The sequence below is a fragment of the Zeus faber genome (assembly GCF_960531495.2).
Source record: "Zeus faber genome assembly, chromosome: 14".
Lineage (NCBI taxonomy): Eukaryota > Metazoa > Chordata > Actinopteri > Zeiformes > Zeidae > Zeus > Zeus faber.
The window spans coordinates 13402768-13422048 of record NC_137200.1 but is presented as its reverse complement, the minus strand read 5'-3'; the positions used below and the strand labels follow the sequence as shown (position 1 = coordinate 13422048).

General features: G+C 43.4%; 1 protein-coding gene across 1 annotated transcript; it reads left to right on the top strand.

Annotated features, from left to right (window-relative positions):
- Positions 1-606: 606 nt before the first annotated feature.
- Positions 607-14608, top strand: b3gat1b (beta-1,3-glucuronyltransferase 1 (glucuronosyltransferase P) b; the record flags this gene model as incomplete). The annotated part of the gene is made up of 7 exons (XM_080013095.1): positions 607-746; positions 6012-6130; positions 10372-10453; positions 11694-11836; positions 12439-12950; positions 13063-13359; positions 14522-14608. Exons 4-7 carry the CDS (start codon positions 11725-11727, stop codon positions 14606-14608), a joined length of 1008 nt encoding a protein of 335 aa, XP_079869221.1. The 5' UTR covers positions 607-746; positions 6012-6130; positions 10372-10453; positions 11694-11724.
- Between the last annotated feature and the right edge of the window lie 4673 nt (positions 14609-19281).

Here is a 19281-nt window from a genome sequence, read left to right as displayed (position 1 = left end):
GCACACACACGCACACACACGCACACACACATAAAGGCACGGAGACACACACTCTCTCTCTCTCTCTCTCTCTCTCTCTCCCTCTCTCTCCCTCTCTCTTTCTCTCTTTCACACTCCCTCCGATGGCCCTCCTCTCGCTCACTCACACATTCTCTTTCACTGTCTCTCTATCTCAAACACACACACACACACACACACACTCTCTCTCTCTTACACAGTTTGTCTTGATCGCTCTCTCTCTCTCTCTCTCTTCCTCCTCTCTCTCTTTTTCTCACACACATTCTCTCTCTCTCCCTCTCAAAACACTCTCTCTTTCTCTTACACACTGTCTCTCGCCCCCCCCCCCCCCTCCCCTCTCTCCCTTCCTCCCTCCCTCTGCTCTCCCGGGTGCTGAAAGAAAGAGTAGCAGTGAAGGGAGGAAAAAAACGCGTCAGTGAGATAAGTAGACAGGAGCAGGGTGTGAGGGAGGGAGTAGGAGTGACAGAGAGAGGGATGGGAGGGGAGCGAGACAGAGGAGGGAGGACATTCGGTGAAAAACAAGCAGTCTTCTCCTCCTCCCCGTCCTTCAGACCACAGCCTGCAGCGCAGCACACCGACCAGAGGATTCAGCCATGGGCGCAGCCTCCGTGTATGCGATGTGATGCACGTGTGACAGTTTCATTTTTCCTCAAATCTCCCATCGAGAGAGGGATCGCAGCCGGATGAGAGGAGGAGAGGAGGAGAGGAGGGGGATGCTGCCATGAGAGGTACAGTAACTCTCCAAATCTCTCCTCTGCTTTGCTCCCAGAGCTTCTCAAGATGTGCTCTGGTGCCTTGGTTTCAGGGGATATTTTTACACACGCTCTTATTATCAGTTTTCATTGTGCATGAAAATTCTGATAACCAAAACCAGCTCGGAAATATTGTCCTGAGCTGTGTTTCCTATTTCCTGTTTTGGTCACTGAGAACTTTAAAGTAAGTCTCGTACTCAATGGTTCCCTGCATAACAGGGGTAATGTACGTTGAATATGTACTATTAAAGCATTCATTCATTCATTTAAGTGATGTTGCCATAATCACCGGAGGGGGGAAAAAAACAACCCAAAAACATCAGATTGAATTCATTAGACAAACTTGGAAAATAAATTGACTTTGATTTGTTAAACCCTTTGGGGATTTCTCAACTGAAAATGCGCATCTTCATTTTAAGTTGAGAACACCGTCATTTGGATTCCAGTTCAGATGAGTGATTTGCACATCTGAAGTGGACTAAATGATTTAGGCTCCTTTTTTGTGCCTGTCTGACATGAAGCATTGTCCAGTAACCCTTTCCCAAAGTGGCAAGACAAAGGGGTGCGTGTACGAGTAAGGATCTGCTCTATAAAGTGATTGTTATAACCAATCACCTTGAATATGCTGGAAGCCGATTCAAGCACTTAATTGTTGAATTGCTTTGTTGTGCAATGATTGAAATGGTTTTTTTGGACCATTTAGAGTTCAGTTACAGTTTGCCAATATGCTTCGACTCCTAGACTGTAAGAAACCTCCCAAACCTCAGGCCGGTTCTCAGATGGGATTGTGATGTCATCATTGATCTAGAATTCAAAACATCCTTTAAGTCTTCAGGCAATTCTTGCCCAGTTTACAAAACTGTAAGTAGTTCCCCGATATAAACATCGCATCCAACATTGTTCCTGAAAAAGGCTAAATATTAAGGAATTGTGTCAAAGAAAAGGAAGTAGAGCTAGATTTTAGATACACCGAGTAACATCCTCCGATGTTGCTCGGTGTATCTGGTGTATCTCTGTGTATCTCGCTTGAATCCTTTCCCTCCCCTTCCCTGCCATTAGAGGAAAAAATGAGGAGAAAGGAGAGCAAGTTGAAAGCAGGCTGCAGAGCAAAAAATCGTTGAGCTTTGAAGCGGATTCACAGCTCTGCCTTTCTCTCTGAGGTGTTGATGCACATGGCGAACAAATGCATTGGTCTTAGAATCCGAGAGCCACATTCCCATCAGACACATGTTCCTGATCACTACGCCGAGCCACGTCCTCACACAGCTAAACAGGAAAACAGCCTCGCTCGCAATAGTTGTTGTCTCACAAAAGAGTCGTCTTTCATGACCAGTACAAAAGGTAGGGGCGATAATTTGTGTTGTAGCCTGCATTTCAAAAATGTTTCAGCTCCTCGTGAGGTCAATCCAAAGTAAGCGTTTAATCATATTCTTGACTCTTATATTTCACTTAAAAATGATCATTATTTATTTTGCAACCGGTTGAGTTTGGCGTCGGGACTCTGCTGCTCATCACTCCTAGCGAGGTGCACAGCAAAGATAGACACGGCTGGAAATATAGGAGTGAAGAGCTCAAATCCCGCCATTGGATAGAAGATGGATATTTGGGAGGTGTAGGTGGAGGGAGCGCAGCAGCACAGGCAGCAAAGCAGGCAGGGCAGGGGGGACTGGCTGCTAAAATAGTCCGGCCAATTATGGATGTGGAGGCGTGTGGCGTCGTCAAGTTGTCTGACAGTGTTAAAAAAAAAAGTGGAAAAAATGCCACATTTTATACTCAATTTAATTGGCATTTTTTAAGAAATAACCATTTGATTTCACCTGCTCTGTATGTTGTTTCTATTGTTGGTGGCTGGGTCCGCCTTTCCGGGCAAGAATGCAAAGGTGGCAGACCCAATCCGTTGATCGGAAGAAGGCATAGGGGGAAATGAATGTGACTCGAAGTGTCTTGGAGTCAAGACGAGGGTAAACCCAGGGCTATGGAATTCAACAGTGTAATCCACCAAGCGCAGGTGATCTTGTGGATCGCCATTTTAAGGAAGACCGAAGAGTATGAAGGAAGGAAGGTTGTGTTTTCCTTTGATTACTGATGATACGGCTATGATTTTTTTTTTTTTTTTAATTCATTAATAATCCTCACAATGCAGATAGGCTGCAATGCCTCAGCTTCATCAGGGACCTAAAAACAGAACAGTATCACTGGGTCTAGATCAGAGACACTTGACTCCAGGGATCCGACATAATTGATGACAAATGTAGCGTCTGTACCGCTGCGTATCTCAGATCACCCAGACGGTATCCGACAGCTGCCATGACAGACATCCTGGAAGGCAACTTTATCAAATCTGACAATTATATCGGTGCGCTCGGCGAGTTTAACAAGCACGAGCGCGAGAGGGATGCATCGGTGATGGAAGCTATGAAGGACGACACGCAGCAGTGAAGGGCCTCAACAGTTAAATCCACGGATACGAATGCAATTGTTTCATGTTCTTGTTTTCATGAATAGTTGTGGAATGAAGCACTGATCCTTTTTCTACAGTTGATTGAGAAGCCGTGAGAACAGCGGTTCCTGTTGTCGTGTCATTAACAGTGACTACATTCACCGTCTCTTCAGCCGGCGTGCACTGGCTGAACAGCGTTATCTCCGCTTTTGATGGCTTTAATCCTGGAGTGTAATCATCGATTGAACAGACGTGCTGTTATCGCGTGTCTCCGGCTGCGTTTACATGCGCCCTGCCGCTTTTATCTGAATGCAAGGGAGTAGGGAAATTAGCTCCAGGGTCATGTATATACAATGATCTTTGTGTTAAATAACAATCACTGTGATTATAACCATACTGTTGAGTGGAGCTGACGTGTGTTTTTCTCTATGCAGGATTGCATAATAACAGGTAAATGAACTGAAGCTGAGTTTAGTTTGGACGGAACAACTCAATCAAATTAGTCGAATGTAGAAAATGGCGTCAATAGAAATAAAGTTAAACGCCCTTTAAAGAAATGAAAGGGCCGTTTTAATCTGCAGTCTGTCAGTCGGTTGTTTTAAATAAAGAGGCAGACAGGCGTTGATTTTGCTTGTACAAGCAAAACCAACCTTCATAAAACCTATAATCTACAATTTTACAATTGTAGATTATTAACAGAAAGAAATACAAAGAAGTACTAATTAAAACGTACATTTACTTTTTATATTTATAAAATATAATGGATTTATTATTGTTGTTACGTGAAGTAATTACAAAGACTGTTTTTAATATTGCTCCAGGTGCCGGAAAATGCCCGAAAGCCGGCATTGGCGTATTTGAGAACGCATAACACACAAGTGGTATAAGGATGTAGAATTGAACAATGAATGGCGTAATCCTCTTTCCAAAATTGAAGAAGATCCAAAAACCACAAACAACAATAATATATGTGCATTGATAATATTGAAAATGCAGATTTAAGTTCAGAAGATGAAAATATTGATTAAACATGTATGTGACAGATAATCTCTTGAACTTGAACTTGAACTTGAACAACATGGAATGTTTATGGACACGTGTTTTCCACCAGTTGATATTGTACAGGAAGTATGAGAAAAGCACGTTGATGACATTGTCTGTAATCCTCTGTTCTTTTCCCAAACAACAATGGGAACGTTTCATACGTGTTGTCATCCAATTTCGATTCATACCGATCTACATTTGTATCATGAAATATTGATACAACTTTACAAGCTCACCGAAAAATTGAAGAACATTGACGTTACATTGAGAACACAGTCCCTTCGTGAGATCATGAATGCTATATAAATCCACAGAGTGGGATCGAAAAAAAATTGTAACCTGTGCTACGTTGCACAGAATCCGGGAAAACTGTAATACCTATCTAACACGACTAAACTGGACCCCGCGTATTGCTGCCTGCAACTATATTTATTATTATAATTATAATAGTTGTTACTATAATAATATTAGGGGTCCAGCCCTGGACTACGGCAGTACACAGAGACATGGTTGAGGTCTCATGGTTGAGAACCGGGAATCCAAACTCCGTCTCTCGGAAGTCATTTCCCTCCAGCCACTTATGAGTACGACATCTTGACAGACACCTTAAGAGGAACCGTCTCTTTCTTTTGTGTCTGCACTGTGTCATCCAGGAACGATCTTAATTGTTAAAACGTTCTTGACGGGCATTGGCTGGACAACAGAAGAGATCAGTGACACAGGTGCACGTTGAACCAGTCGTAACTAGGGTTGGGCACCGAAACCCGGTGCCATTATAGCACCAGTTCCTCTTCGTTCACTATCTACTGGACCGAATCGCAATGCAGATTTCAGTGGCACTTAAATGCCTTAGCTGTCAATTACAATATTTGCCCTCTGGAGCACCAGAAATCCCATTTTCATCTTCATCGCGATATGAACTTGCACGATAAACACATCGCAAAAGATGTGAAAAGATGTTCATTTACACGCGACATGCATAGTAATCTGGAGAAATTTATTAATCCATGTACTTATTTATTTATTTTTTTATTTGTTGGTTTGTTTATTTATGTATTTATTTGCTTGTTTATTCGTTCATTCATTCATTCATTCATTCATTCATTCATTCATCCATCCATTCAGTCATATATGTATTTATTTATGGTTTTTTTTATGTATTTATATTCATTTTTTATTTAAATATTTTTTCTTTTCATTCACATTCGGCCCGTATTTTTACCCCCATCTCAGAATCAGAGTCTTCGGGCTGAGGAGGCCCGAATACACTCCTTTCATAACGCTTGTCAGGAAATGAAAGCAAAAATGAGAAGAAATGCCCTCACTGTCTGACTCGCTGATCATGTGACTGTGGCTGTTTATGGCACAGATAAACAGGCCGATGTTGTGCACGTCTCTCTCAATTTTTTTTTTTTTTTTTTTTCAAATCCCTCTTCAATCCCCCGAGCAAGGAATTCCACTTGTAGGGCTGTGACATTTTTTATGTGATTTATCCCATTGTCCAGAATCCACCAGCCATGGCTGCCCCTCCGCCCGTCGCTCTCACGACTGGCTTCGACAATCCCGGCCTTTGTCTTTGTAATGAGAAGCAGCATTCTTCCAGAGGGATGACCTCTTCTGTCTCCACAGGAGCTGGCACTGAGGACACAACCCACCCCACGATTGGATAGCAGCGCCCGGACGCTGTGACCAAAGCAGCGAGTTGTCACCCATGCTCTGGTACTAATATGCAGACAAAACACTTTTGTCTCCACCAGGAAGATGGTTCCCTCTCGAGGCTCGCCGAGGCCCACCGCCGCGTCAGCATTACCCATAATCACCATCACCACCGTCACAACTCAATTAGGCTGCGTGACCAAAGTGGACCTCTGCTTCTGTAAGTATCACTCTCTCTACTACATTCGCTGTGACAGCTACCGTTGAGATGCCAAACCACAGGCTCCGACCACAGGGTTTAACCTCGTCTTCGTGACTTCATATTTCGCACAGAGCTTATAAGTAAGATTCATCCACAAGATTTCGGAACACCCGAAGCAGTCGGCGCTGAGGCGAATGAGTGTTTCTCAGCAACCAAATCCCAGCAGACCCGCAGAGTTATCATATGTGAGATCACGGGATTTCACGCGAGCAAGATATCGTCGATCGCGGCTAGACAGATATACGGGCGGACATTAATATTATTCTTTCCGTAAAAAAGAGTCGTTTGATTTTCCATCTCTTTTCCCATTTGATGAATTTGAATTCTGTTCACCTGCGGTGAAGGAAACTAGGTGGTTCATGGTTTGAATGGAAGTCTCGCAAGAATCATTTAATTCTGCCAAAGTGACTTATCTTGATGGAATGTAAACAGTAAATCAGTCACATTCGTTATAAATGATAGCAGATGCCGAGACCATTTTCGACTTAATTTAGTTCAGTTATTATTTTCAGTGTGTGAGTGGAAGATTCCCAGATCTTTGCCGGAGTGACCCCCTGACTCCATTTAAAAGCTCGCAATGAATCGTTTGCGATTCCTCACTAACTCTTAGTAGGACGTAATTATAAGCACAGTTCGTGGTGAACGGGACAGTGGTGTCCGGTGGGATTTTGTTTTTGGACAGTGCGTTGTAACAAGTGTGTTGTGGCAGAAAACTGGTTGAGATGACAAAATGAGGACTTGATGAAAAAAAATAAAACAATTGAATGAACACATTTGGCTGTCGAACTCGCTTTGTTGTGAATCTATTCACGACAAAAATCTAGCCTTTGTGCAAACAAATAGAAAAGACCCTTGCACGCCAGGCCATAACCGAAGGTGTGTTAGCTGCAGTGAGAAAGAAAGAAATAGATTCCCAACACTGTCGTGGGAGCTATGTGCTGGTTGTGGAGATGAAATGGCTGAGTGTGTCTTTTATCCGCACTTGTAATCTATTGATCAGCATTACTGCATTTGTCAGTATTTCTATTTTCAGGCGATAAACGTACGATGATAATCTGAAGATTTTAAGCCCTATGAAACGATAAAACCACTGAAACAACAGCACGTCATTTCCTCAGCTTTCACAACACTGTTTTCTCTAGACGGCAACAAAATGCAAATGGGCCGAAAATAATGAAAACATGTCATGCATAGAGTTAATAAGCACGTCAACATGAATAATGTGCAGCCCCCCTCCCACCCCAAAAAAAGAGAGACCCCGCTAAATCCGGTCGGATGTGATAATTCGCTTGTGCAGCCTTTGATATGGCAGACGGAGGTTGATCCTCTTTAATCAAGGATTAATTATGTCTAAAGAGCTGTAATTAGAGCGCGGCTCAGGGCAGCCGCTAGGTCGCCGTCATTTCACACGCATTTTTATACACACACACACACACACACACACACACACACACACACACACACACACACACACACACACAATTTTAATTCTAAATTTCATTTCAATAAGAATTTACATTTTTTAGTTTACTGTATATAGCCATATTTTCCTTATTTTTTAAATAAATGTCTACATTTAATATATATTTCCATTGTTTTGTTTATTCTTATAACTTTATTATTAGTGCCAATGATTGAGATGTGTGTAATACCTATAAGACACTGTCGGGGGGGGTTTAAGCAGCCACGCGCAGACGGAAGTTCAGCAGCAGGACAAAAGTCAGGACCAAAGTCGGCAGGATATCAACAACCCTAAAAATCTTGAATCTTGAATCTTGAAACCCTGTCACAGCGGAGGAAAAGCCAGGCAGGAGGGCAACCTAAACCCAGCCCATTGCGACCTGCAGCGGAAAGCAAGATCCGGTGGCAAATTCCGTTGATCCGCAACGTCTTAACATCTGCAACGTCTTGGAGACAATCAGAGGCTCCACCATGAAGAAGTTGGGAAGAATGGGGGAATGAATCTACAGCTATGGAGTGAAACGGTTTGGAGCGGTAGAGAGGAAGTAACTACACTGACGATCCCCACTGAGTCCAGGAGGCTGAAGGAAATAGATTGTCTAGACAGAGAGAGGGGGCAGCTGAAGAAGAAATAGAGGAAGGCCACAGAGGAGAAGAAGGAAGGCCTTCTGCAAGCAGACATCCGGAGCAGGCTTGCGACACTGAGGAGAGCTGAGAACCTGGTAAAGAAGAGCTTAAAGAAGGAGCTGACAAGGATAAGCCTCTACAAAGATCCCTTCAAATTTGTGAAAGCTCTCTTGACAAAGCAGAAGAGTGGAAGTCTCTCAGTGTCAAAGGCAGACCTGGAAAAACATCTAGAAAAGTCCTGCAAAGACAACCGACGCCACAAAGAGATAACCCTCCTACCTGACATGGCATCAATCCATCCACCGGAACACCAACTAGATATCGGTCCACCTAGATGGAGTGAAGGTGAGAAAACTGTGCATTAAGCAAAGGCCTCATCAGCTCCAGGTCCCAATGGAGTTCCACTCAGGCTCTACAAAAATGCACCAGATGTCCTGCATTTCTTCTGGAAGCCCATGAACGTGGTATGGCCAATACAGGAAAAAATACTTAAATGCAAGTAGGAGATCACAGGAGAGAACATCCTGGTGAGGAGCTGGAGGAATCCTGATCCCAAAGGAAAAGGACTCATCAATCAGAAATTGGCCAATTTCGCCAGATCAGCCTCTTAACTGTTGAGGGCAAAATTGTGTGGTGGCTCACAGGCTTCAGGATGCCTGCAAAGAAAACATCTGATTGACACATTCATCTAGAAAGCAGGTATCTCAGGCTTCACATATTGACTGGAATACGCTAGTAGCATCTGGTATCGCCAAGAAGAAGGGAGCAGACTTTCATGTGGTGCTCCTGGACCTCACCAGTGTCTTCGGCTCAGTCCCTCACATCCTCCTCTGGACTGCTTTCGACTTCTTCAGGGTCCCAGCAGCCCCCACAAGCCTCATCAAGGCATACTTCCAGGTTGTGCAGCTATGTTTGACAACGGCAGACTACACCACAGCGTGGCAGCATCTGGAAGTGGGCTGGCCTTTACCATGGCCATGGAGGTGACCACACACAACCCATCGAGAGTATCTCGATGGGTTGTGTGTGGTCTTGGCCTTTGGGCCGGCACCCCAGCCTGGAAAAAGGCTACTCGTGCTCAGAGACACAGACTCGTGCTACAGGAAATAGTTCAGCAGGAGGCCGCAACTGGTGCGCAAAGGCTGTCACTCAGGCAAGGCAAGGGCAAGTTGGATGAGTTGGGAGGGAGTGGAGAAGAGATCCCCTGGAAGGAGCTGTGGGAAATGGAAACATTTAGAGCGAGCTTCACCGTCAAGGCTGCCTATGATGTCCTGCCAGCATTTGTCCGGGGAGGTGAGGGTCTCGCCAGACTCGCCACATGAAGACCAGACAGACACCGGGTGGCTAGGCGAGGCACGCAAATAAGAGACGCAGTGGTGGACTTAGGCCAGAGGTTCTGCTTCCCAGCTGAGATTGCATCAACTCAGCTGGGAAGCTCGTTTTCATTACCAAGCTCACAGTGCCCCGGGAGGATGCAGTGGAGGAGGCCTACGAGCACAAGAAGATGAGGTACACTGAGCTTGCGGCCGAAGCACAACAACATGACCTGAAAGCAAAGGTCAGACCAGTCAAAGTAGGCTGCAGAGGGTTTTAAGCCATATCAATGTCAAAGCTACTCTGGTAGGGGAGTGCAGGGGAAGACCCAGCGGCAAGCAGTCAAAGACCTCTCCAGGACTGCTGAAAAGGGTAGTTAGTGGCTCTGGCTCCCTGCTGAACCCTCGGTAGAAGGGGAGCGCCCACTTGATAACCCAGAAGATGCCATCACTCAATTAGCCATCCCGCAGAGTCCAGACAGCATGTCTCACATGTGCAATCAAGGGATATTAATATGAAGTCCTACATAACAGATCTGTCTATCTATCTATATATATATACTGTATATATATATATATATATATATATAATTGGATTGAACAATGTATCTCTTTTATCTGCTGTGAAGGAAATGCAAGAAAAAAGGAAATGCAGTATGTAGCGATGGTTTTAAAATAAATCCAAGTTTCATTGACGGAGTACTGAAAACCTGTCAGGTTCACTGATCATGTGAACTTGTAAGAAATATTTTGCCCACGTGTTCTATTCCTAACGTATTTATCTTTTTTTCTCTGCAGGACTGAGGACTAACAGGCTTCTGCATGCAGCTCCCATGTTGCCTGCACTCAACATGGCCGTATATATATGCTAGAAACACGGGTAAGACAGCACACTACCACTTACTTGTCATATTACTTACATGAGGTTCTGACCAAAAAAGCTAAAGAGTGCTTAGTCCCGCAGTCTTAACACTTAACATTTAAAAGAGATTGAGCATTCCTGTTAAACACAACAATTTCGCAAATCAACGACACAAGCAGCATAGCACTCTTTGGCATGCTTTCAAATTAGACAAAAAAGGAAAGCTTGGAGCATTTTCTGACCCAATTCTGGTGTGCGTCTGTGGATGGTCCAAAATGCTGGAGGCCACTCAGATTCTTAATAGCGGTACATTGAAATACAAATCACATAGTGACGCAGCAATGGACCATTGGACTGCGGAGCTCAATGAAGCGGCCCTTTCATTCACCAGCTGCTAATGCATGCTAAATATATCTTCAAAGTGGAATGAATACTCTTTCAAAAAAAAACCACTCAGCATAGACCTTTTAGGTGTGACGTAATCATCAATTTGTTAAGTTATCAGGTTAACTCCACTGCATAGGTAAGTTTGTATATATATATATTTTTTTGTATAAATAGTACTGTGCAAAAGTTTTAGGCATTTAGGTATTTTCTATCTTCTCCGCCTGCGCGAGCACCTTGTGTCGGTTATGCATATTTTAGTATTTTTAGTATTTTTAGAGCTTATTGTGCGTAATCACCGGGTGTCATGACATTTCACTGCATATATGTATGACCATATGTATATGTATGTGACAAATAAGCTCTTGAATCTTGAATTAGTGTGTCAAAACGTCTGTAGCATGACAACGACCACAAACACAGCCAGAGTCATGAAGATTTATCTTCAGCGAAAAAGAAGAACAAGGAGTCCTGCAACAGATGGTATGGCCCTCAGAGCCCAGACCTCAACATCATCCCGTCAGTGTGGGATTACATGAAGAGACAGAAGCAATTGGACCTGAGCCTGAATCCACAAAAGTCCTCCAAGATGCATGGAACAACCTCCCAGCCGAGTACCTTAAAAAACCAAGTGCAAGTGTACCTACAGTAGGAGAATTGGTGTTCTTTTAAAGGCAAAGGGTGATCACACTAAATATTGATTTAAGGTTTTTTTCTGTTTACCACACTTAAAACTATTCATGGAATTCCTTTTGAAAGCATCCTCACTTAACAGCATTTCCTAAAAGTGTGCCTAAAACTTTTGCACAGTACTGTATCTATTATTTTTTATTCATGACTGTATTCAATCAGGGAGTGTGATGTGTCCCCGCAGGTGAAAAAATGGCGCAAGTCTGAGCCCGGAGATGCCGAAGAGACGGGATATCCTGGCCATTGTCTTGATCGTGTTGCCCTGGACACTGCTCATCACTGTTTGGCATCAAAGTGCTATCACCCCTCTGCTGGCGACGCGAAAAGGTAAATGAGGAAATCGCTCACTGGTCTGAAAGGCATGGGCTTTTATTGTGTTTACTGTGCACAACATGTACCTTGCATGTTTCTCTACATGGGGTTTTGTTAGATTGGTCTCATGTGAGATAATCAGATCAAAGTGCATGGGGCTCCATTCATCGTTGTAGTTAGAACAGGGAAAGACATTTTTGTTTTTAATAAAACATGCCTGTATTAACCAAAGCAAAATTGCGACTAATATTCAAAATATTCATCAATATTTTTTTATATTACAAACCTTTTTTAATATTAACAGCCTGGATTACAAACCCACTAAATCAATTAGGATTACTGTGTCCCAAATGGCACATGTCTGGCGTATGAATTATTGAAATTCCCAAAATAAATATATATACTGTATGTATTTCCTCATGAAAAAAGTGTAGGTTCTCAAGCGTCATAAAACATTTTATGATTCTTATTAACTAACCGTTTTTTTCTCTTGTCAAATTTGATTGGTCAAATGTAAGATTCTGCAGTCCCACTTTGGGCAGGCTAGTCGACTTGGAGACTTTTTTTAAACTATGTAACTTTCCCCATCTGCCCCGGCGGACAACGGAACTCCCTAGATGACGGCCATGACAGTCGCTCCAACTCCAGGAACACCTTCGGCCTTAAGGAGTCCTGCTCGCCACAGAGCCGCGAGATTGTGGAGGTGGTGCGCACAGAGTACGTCTACAGCCGACCCCCGCCCTGGTCCGACGTGCTGCCCACCATCCATGTCATCACCCCCACCTACAGCCGCCCAGTGCAGAAGGCGGAGCTGACACGGCTGACCAACACCTTCCTCCACGTCCCCAACCTGCACTGGATCCTTGTGGAGGACGCCCAGCAGAGGACCCCGCTCGTCAGCCGACTCCTGCAGGACACGGGCCTCAAGTACACCCACCTCAACGTGGAGACCCCCAGGAACTACAAGGTGCGCGGGGACACCAGGGACCCCAGGATCCCGCGGGGAACTATGCAGAGAAACCTGGGCCTGCGGTGGCTCCGCGAGACCTTCACCGTTAACAGCAGCCAGCCGGGGATCGTGTACTTTGCGGACGATGACAACACGTACAGTCTGGAACTGTTCGAGGAGGTGACGGGGACAAGGGCTCCGTAAAACGTATTGATGTTCTCATTAATTCAAGGTTAATGTGATTTACATGACTTTAACGCATGGTCTTTCTGGTGTCTTTTTTTATGTGCAGATGCGTTCCACCAGAAAGGTGTCTGTGTGGCCAGTGGCCTTTGTGGGGGGCCTTCGATACGAGTCGCCTAAAGTGAACACTTTGGGCAAAGTGTACGGGTGGAAAACTGTGTTTGACCCGCACCGGCCATTCGCCATTGACATGGCAGGGTTCGCAGTGAACCTGCACCTCATTCTCTATAAACCTCAGGCCTATTTCAAGCTGCGTGGGGTCAAGGGAGGCTATCAGGAGAGCAGCTTGCTGAAAGAGCTGGTCACCCTCAATGACTTGGAGCCTAAGGCTGCGAACTGCACCAAGGTAAGGCAAGGAGACTCAATGACTTGTTCACAAAATGTCTATACTGGTATTGATAATGACACCGTGACTTTGGTCCAGGTACTTCAAAGTGGTGTGGCGGCTCAGTGGTTAGTGCTGTTGCCTCACACCAAGAAAGTTATGACTTGAAACCCCAACTAGGGCCTTTCGCGGTGGAGTTGGTTTGCATGTTCTCCCCAGGTTTATGTGGGTTTCCTCCAGTTTCTTCCCACAAGGCATTGGCAGGAATTGGTCCCTAAGTGCCATGCGGCAGCTAGCCACTGCTCCTAGATATTTTCATGGAACTTAAGACCTACTTGGTGTGAGGTGTTAAACTACCGTCTGAACTCCATCTCTATATCTCTAGCACACAGCAAGGCAGGCTGCGGAAAGTATAAACATCCTAGTCTGAATATTTCTTATATAAGTGGGGCTCCTTCTTTTGGAAACACACAGGTGTGTGAGAAGTGTATGTGTTGTTTATATAAATATTGCACAAACTCTCGAAGGACGACAAGAGCATTTCATGGCCTTCACGGGGTAGCATATACCGTACATTCTCAACCCACGTAGAACAGTAAGAAAATAAATGGGCATCCTGCTACTGTGTACAAGGTTCACAAAAGAAGGCCGCTACTCTGTGTGTCAGGGTTGTGATCAATTATTAAAATTCCATTAAAATAGTTAGGATGGGTTAAAGGCAAAGGAGAAATTTACCCACAGGGTTTAAAAAAGTGATTATATTAACCATACTTTTTCATTACAAATCTTCCTTTGTACCTGAAAAAAGGGGCTAATGATTAAATATTGCTTTACAATTAAAAGAAGATCTCTCACTGGCTTGTGAGAACATCCCCTTTAAGATCATTGAAATGACATGACACCTTTACCATCACTGTACAAAGCTGTAGTTTTATTTCTGGCTCACTGATGCCAAAGAGATTAAACTATTAACCATTAAATAATTATTAAACTATTGCAATTTGCCACCAAATGGCGCAGAATTTGTGGAATAAGCACGAGCATCGATACAGTTCAACTGAGACTATAAAAGCTTTTGATACCCAGCTCTGCCAGTGACTGAAAACCCAGCTTTTTTTTTTCCCTAAAAGTCAGTAAATGCAGTAATTCAGCTCCATCTCTTCTTTTCCTCTCTTCCTTGCAGGTGTTGGTATGGCACACAAGGACAGAGAAGCCTGTGCTGGTGAACGAGGGCAAGAAAGGATTTACAAACTCAAATGTTGAAATATGAACTGCATGTGTAGGTAACACCCAGAGTACTTTTAAATTACATCAATCCATCCTGACAACACACTGGCAATTTGTGTGTGTGTGTGTGTGTGTGTGTGTATGGGGGGGTGGGGGCTTGTGAGTGCTTAAGAATCAATACTTAAACAGCAACTGCCCCTGAAGTTCTTCCAGAATGTAGCAATATACTTTAGTAGTTAGTTAGTTAAAGCTTATATGGACAGATTACAATGAAACTCTTACTTGCATACGACCTCCGGACATAATCAATTAAATAAAAACAACAATACAAGCTCAGACAAATGTATAGAGACACATTCTAGTACTGCAGGTAATGAGAAGAATCTCAATAAATAACAGAGATTGATACTGGTTGTTCAGTACTGTGATGGCTGAAGGGTAGACGCTGAAGAAGAAACATTTTGAAGAACCTAGAAGCCCGGGTTCTGATGCTTCTATACCTTCTCCCAGAGGGCAGAGGGGTAAAAAGTATGTGTGCGGGACGTGTGTGATCAGTGATGATGCATAGCAGTATAGTATAGTACAGTATAGTACAGCACAGTACATTACAGCATAGTATAGTACACGACCTAATACATTACAGTATAGTACACTACAGTCTAGTACAGTATAGAAAAGCATTCTATATGTGTTATAGTACAATATAGTACAGTACAGTATACAGTATATACAGTAGTTTAACACAGCATAGTACATTCCAGAATAGTATATGTTGTATAGTACAGTACAGTATACTATAGTACAGTACAGCATAGTATTGTACAGTGTAGAATAGTAAAGTACAGAATAGTATAGTAGAGTATAGTATAGAACAGTATAGTATTGTACAGTACAGTATAGTACAGTATAGCATAGAACAGTAGAGTATGGCATGGAACAGTATAGTAGTGTACAGTATAGTATATTACAGCATAGCATAGTACAGTACAGTATAGTATAGTATAGATAGTATAGTATAGTACAGTACAGGATCCGATGGTATAGAACAGTATACTCAAGTGTAGTTCAGTATAGTATAGAACAGTATAGTATAGTGCAGTACTGTACAGTATAGTAGAGTGCAGTACAGTATAGAATAGTGCAGTACAGTACAGCATTGTATAGAACAGTATAGTATAGTATAGACCAGTAAAGTACAGTATAGTATAGAACAGTATAGTGCGGTACTATACAGTATAGTATAGGGCAATAGAGTATAGTATAGTACAGTACAATATAGAACGGTATAGTTCAGTACAGTAAATTACAATACAGTATAGAACAGTATAGTACAGTACAGTAAAGTATAGTACAGTACAGTACAATATAGAATAGAACAGTACAGTATAGTATAGAACAGTGTAGTATACAGTAGTTCAGTATAGTAAAGTAAACTACTGTACAGTATAGTATAGAATAGTATAGTGTGGTACAGTATAGTATAGAACAGTACAGTATATTATAGTATAGTAAAGTGCAAATGTAGCATAGTATAGGATAGTACAGTATAGTATAGTTCAATGCAGTGCAATATAGTATAGTATAGTACAATGCCATATGATATAGTACAGTATAGTATCATCATGCTCTTGCGTAACAGCTACATGTCTGTAGATGCAAAATTAATTTTCTCTCATCTCTTTACATGTTGAATGTTTCCACCAGGGTTCTTCCTGAACCGAGGCTCAGCTCTGACACTGCGTCTACGTCGCAGCGGCGGAATCCACCGCAGATTCTAAATCTAAATCTAGGCCAAAGCGTCTACACGAAGCAGCGTAGAGCCACAAGCAACTATTGGCAGCGTAGCGTAACCTGAAGAGGAGGAGGAGGAGGAGGAGGAGGAAGAGGAAGCTGCTCACCCTGGGAGGAGGGACTGGCGTAGTGACACACTACTCGGAGCTGCCCAAAAACAGGAGCGCTCTCCCCGATCCGAGCCGAGACAAAGGGCGCTGGAGCAGCTTGGATGAATGGAGGAGATGGGACGACGCGGTCGATAAAGAGCCCTCTTAGCACCAATCGGCGATAGATAGGGCCCTTTTGTTCTGAGCTGACTAGTTGTCGGGCCCTATGGGAATAAAGGGGGCCTTGTCCCCAACGACTGAGCACTGACTAACAGGCAAAATGCACTGGGTGTCGAATCCGGCCCGCCCCCACATGAAACTGTACAGCACAGAACTATTTAGATAACACCCCAACCTCAGCACTGGAGCCCGTTGGGAGCCCTGGGGCTCCCTGGACACGGATGTTCGCACACAAACACACACACAAAGACACACTCTGAAATTTTACTATTTTAGCACAAAGCCACTACTGCAACGTCCTCTAGTGTTTGTATGTTTGTCACTTGCACTTGTTTATCCATGAGGATTGTACTGTAACACTACTGAGTTCTCCCTGCACTCTATATCAGTGTCCACACTGAAGTCCCCCCCAACCAGCACCAATTTGTTGTGAATATTCTCCCTTTCAATGGCAGGAGCAGCTTTATCTCCCTGCTGATTCCCCCGCTGTCTGTGTTTACTCCCAAAGTATTGAGCAAGGCATTAACTGTCCATCCAGACTGGTGAGAGAGCGAGAGAGAGAGAGAGAGAGAGAGAGAGAGAGAGAGAGAGAGAGATAAACACGTCCGCTAAGAGGCTGGGAGAACAGAAGGGAACGAAAAGAAGTGATTCTCTGACGTGTCTCGCTTTTTAAGACAATATATGGGAATGATTTTTTTTGGCAGTAGTTTGGTGATTTGGCCACGATTGTACGATCCCCCTAGAGGTTTAGTTTGCCTGCATGTTCTCCCCGGGTTCATCTGCGTGATTAGAGAGGGTTAAGGGGTGAGAAATCCTCGGCAAAGAAGAAGGCGGCTCCGGCACGCCTCCGTTTGTCTGAACAGCCCGCGTGGCTTCACACCGTGCGATAATTCGAGGCGTCCCTCCTCCCAAATTGAAAAAACAGGGTTTTGAATGAAGTAAACAGTCAAGTCTTTACGCTTAAGACGGGGGTGTGATGGTCAAGTAGGCAGAGCTGCTTTTATAAAGCAATAACTGATAAGGAGGGAAGATATATTGTCCCTTAAGGGTTTCTACGAAATTAAAACTTCAGTTTGGCAAAAATGTATTTCTCATTTTTGAGCCTGATTCATATGATTTCAATCCGGTTGATGATGCTGTAGTGAATCGGTCTCGCCCCCGTCACTCCGACGGCTCCCTCCCAACTACAAAAGCTTGTTGCCGTTAAGTGATATTTGCCATTTTGTTGACCCTCAATCCCGTGAGCATACATTTCTGTCAAAAGTTCACAGATGCTTTTTAATTTCAACATGTTTCACAAAGACTACAATTGTCACTCAATCTGCAATGTTTCATCTGCTGTCAGTTCTATTTTCCCATGTGTCAGATACTGCAGATGTAAGCAGATGCTTTTGTCCAAAGCGACTCACAACAGAGGGCAATTAGGGGTTAATTGCCTTGCTCAAGGACACTACAGCTTGCAATCAGGAGGAGCCTGGGATCTAACCAGCAACTTTTAGATTACAAGACTACTCGCTCTACCTCCTGACCTACTGTCCCCTGGCCCTATTATACATTATACACAAATACCACAATTGTTTATTTATTCAACTTCAGTTCCTTGTCTCCTATGCTATGGACTGGATTTCAAGTTCAAGTTCATACATTTTGAATTGGAACACATATTTTTTTTAAAAAGCCTGCAGTTGGATGTAGGGGATAAAGTATATAAGTTGGATATATATAGGGATATAAGTTGGATATAGGGGATATAGAGGACGGGTATGGGGAAAAAATATATATATACTGAATGTCTTTTAAGGGAATTCGGTCAGTCTGTACTCCAATTATTATTTTTTTTTCATCAAAAACCTTTCCTTTATGAAGAGGATTTGCTGTTCCAGTGTTGTCAATGTTTGTGTTGCTTCTGAAATCTGTATGCCTGACTTTTGACATTTTGGTTCATTTTTGTCCCAGAAAGCTGTTTTTAAATATGTCTGTCTTCATCTCAATAAATGTTACATCGTATGAAGGATAATCCATTTACAGATGGAAAAACATTGCTCTCTCACTTGGTATAGAAATTATTTATTTGGAATTTTGCGGTTTCTGTGTAAAGAGCTGTAACAAGGGATATGTACATAGCTATAAAATCCTTCTCCATATGACCCGTTGACTCCGCCTTTCATTGACAGATGATGCAGTTATCGACATACTGTGCACCCTGTGTCTACCATGCATGTGGTGCATGGTAAGACATGACTGCAACATGGTATAAAGTCAGCATAAATATTTGTATCAAAAAAATTATATAACAAAATACAATAAAGATCAGCCACAATATTAAATCCCACATTAAACTACAACATAACATAAAACTGCCTAATATTGTGTAGGTCCCCCTTGTGCCGCCAAAACAGCTCAGACCGGTCGAGGCATGGACTCCACAAGACCTCTGAAGTGGTCCTGTGGTTTCCGGCACCAAGACGTTAGCAGCAGATTCTTTATGTCCTGTAAAGCCGAGTTCAGACTGCATGATTCTGTCCTGATTTTTCAGTCGCCGACAGGTTTTGGGAGATCGCCGAGCAAAGCCCCAGATCGGAAGAAAATCATAGCGCGCTCCCGTAAGCGACGGGCGCATGGTGTGAACTGCGCACAACGCGATCCGACTGCTCGG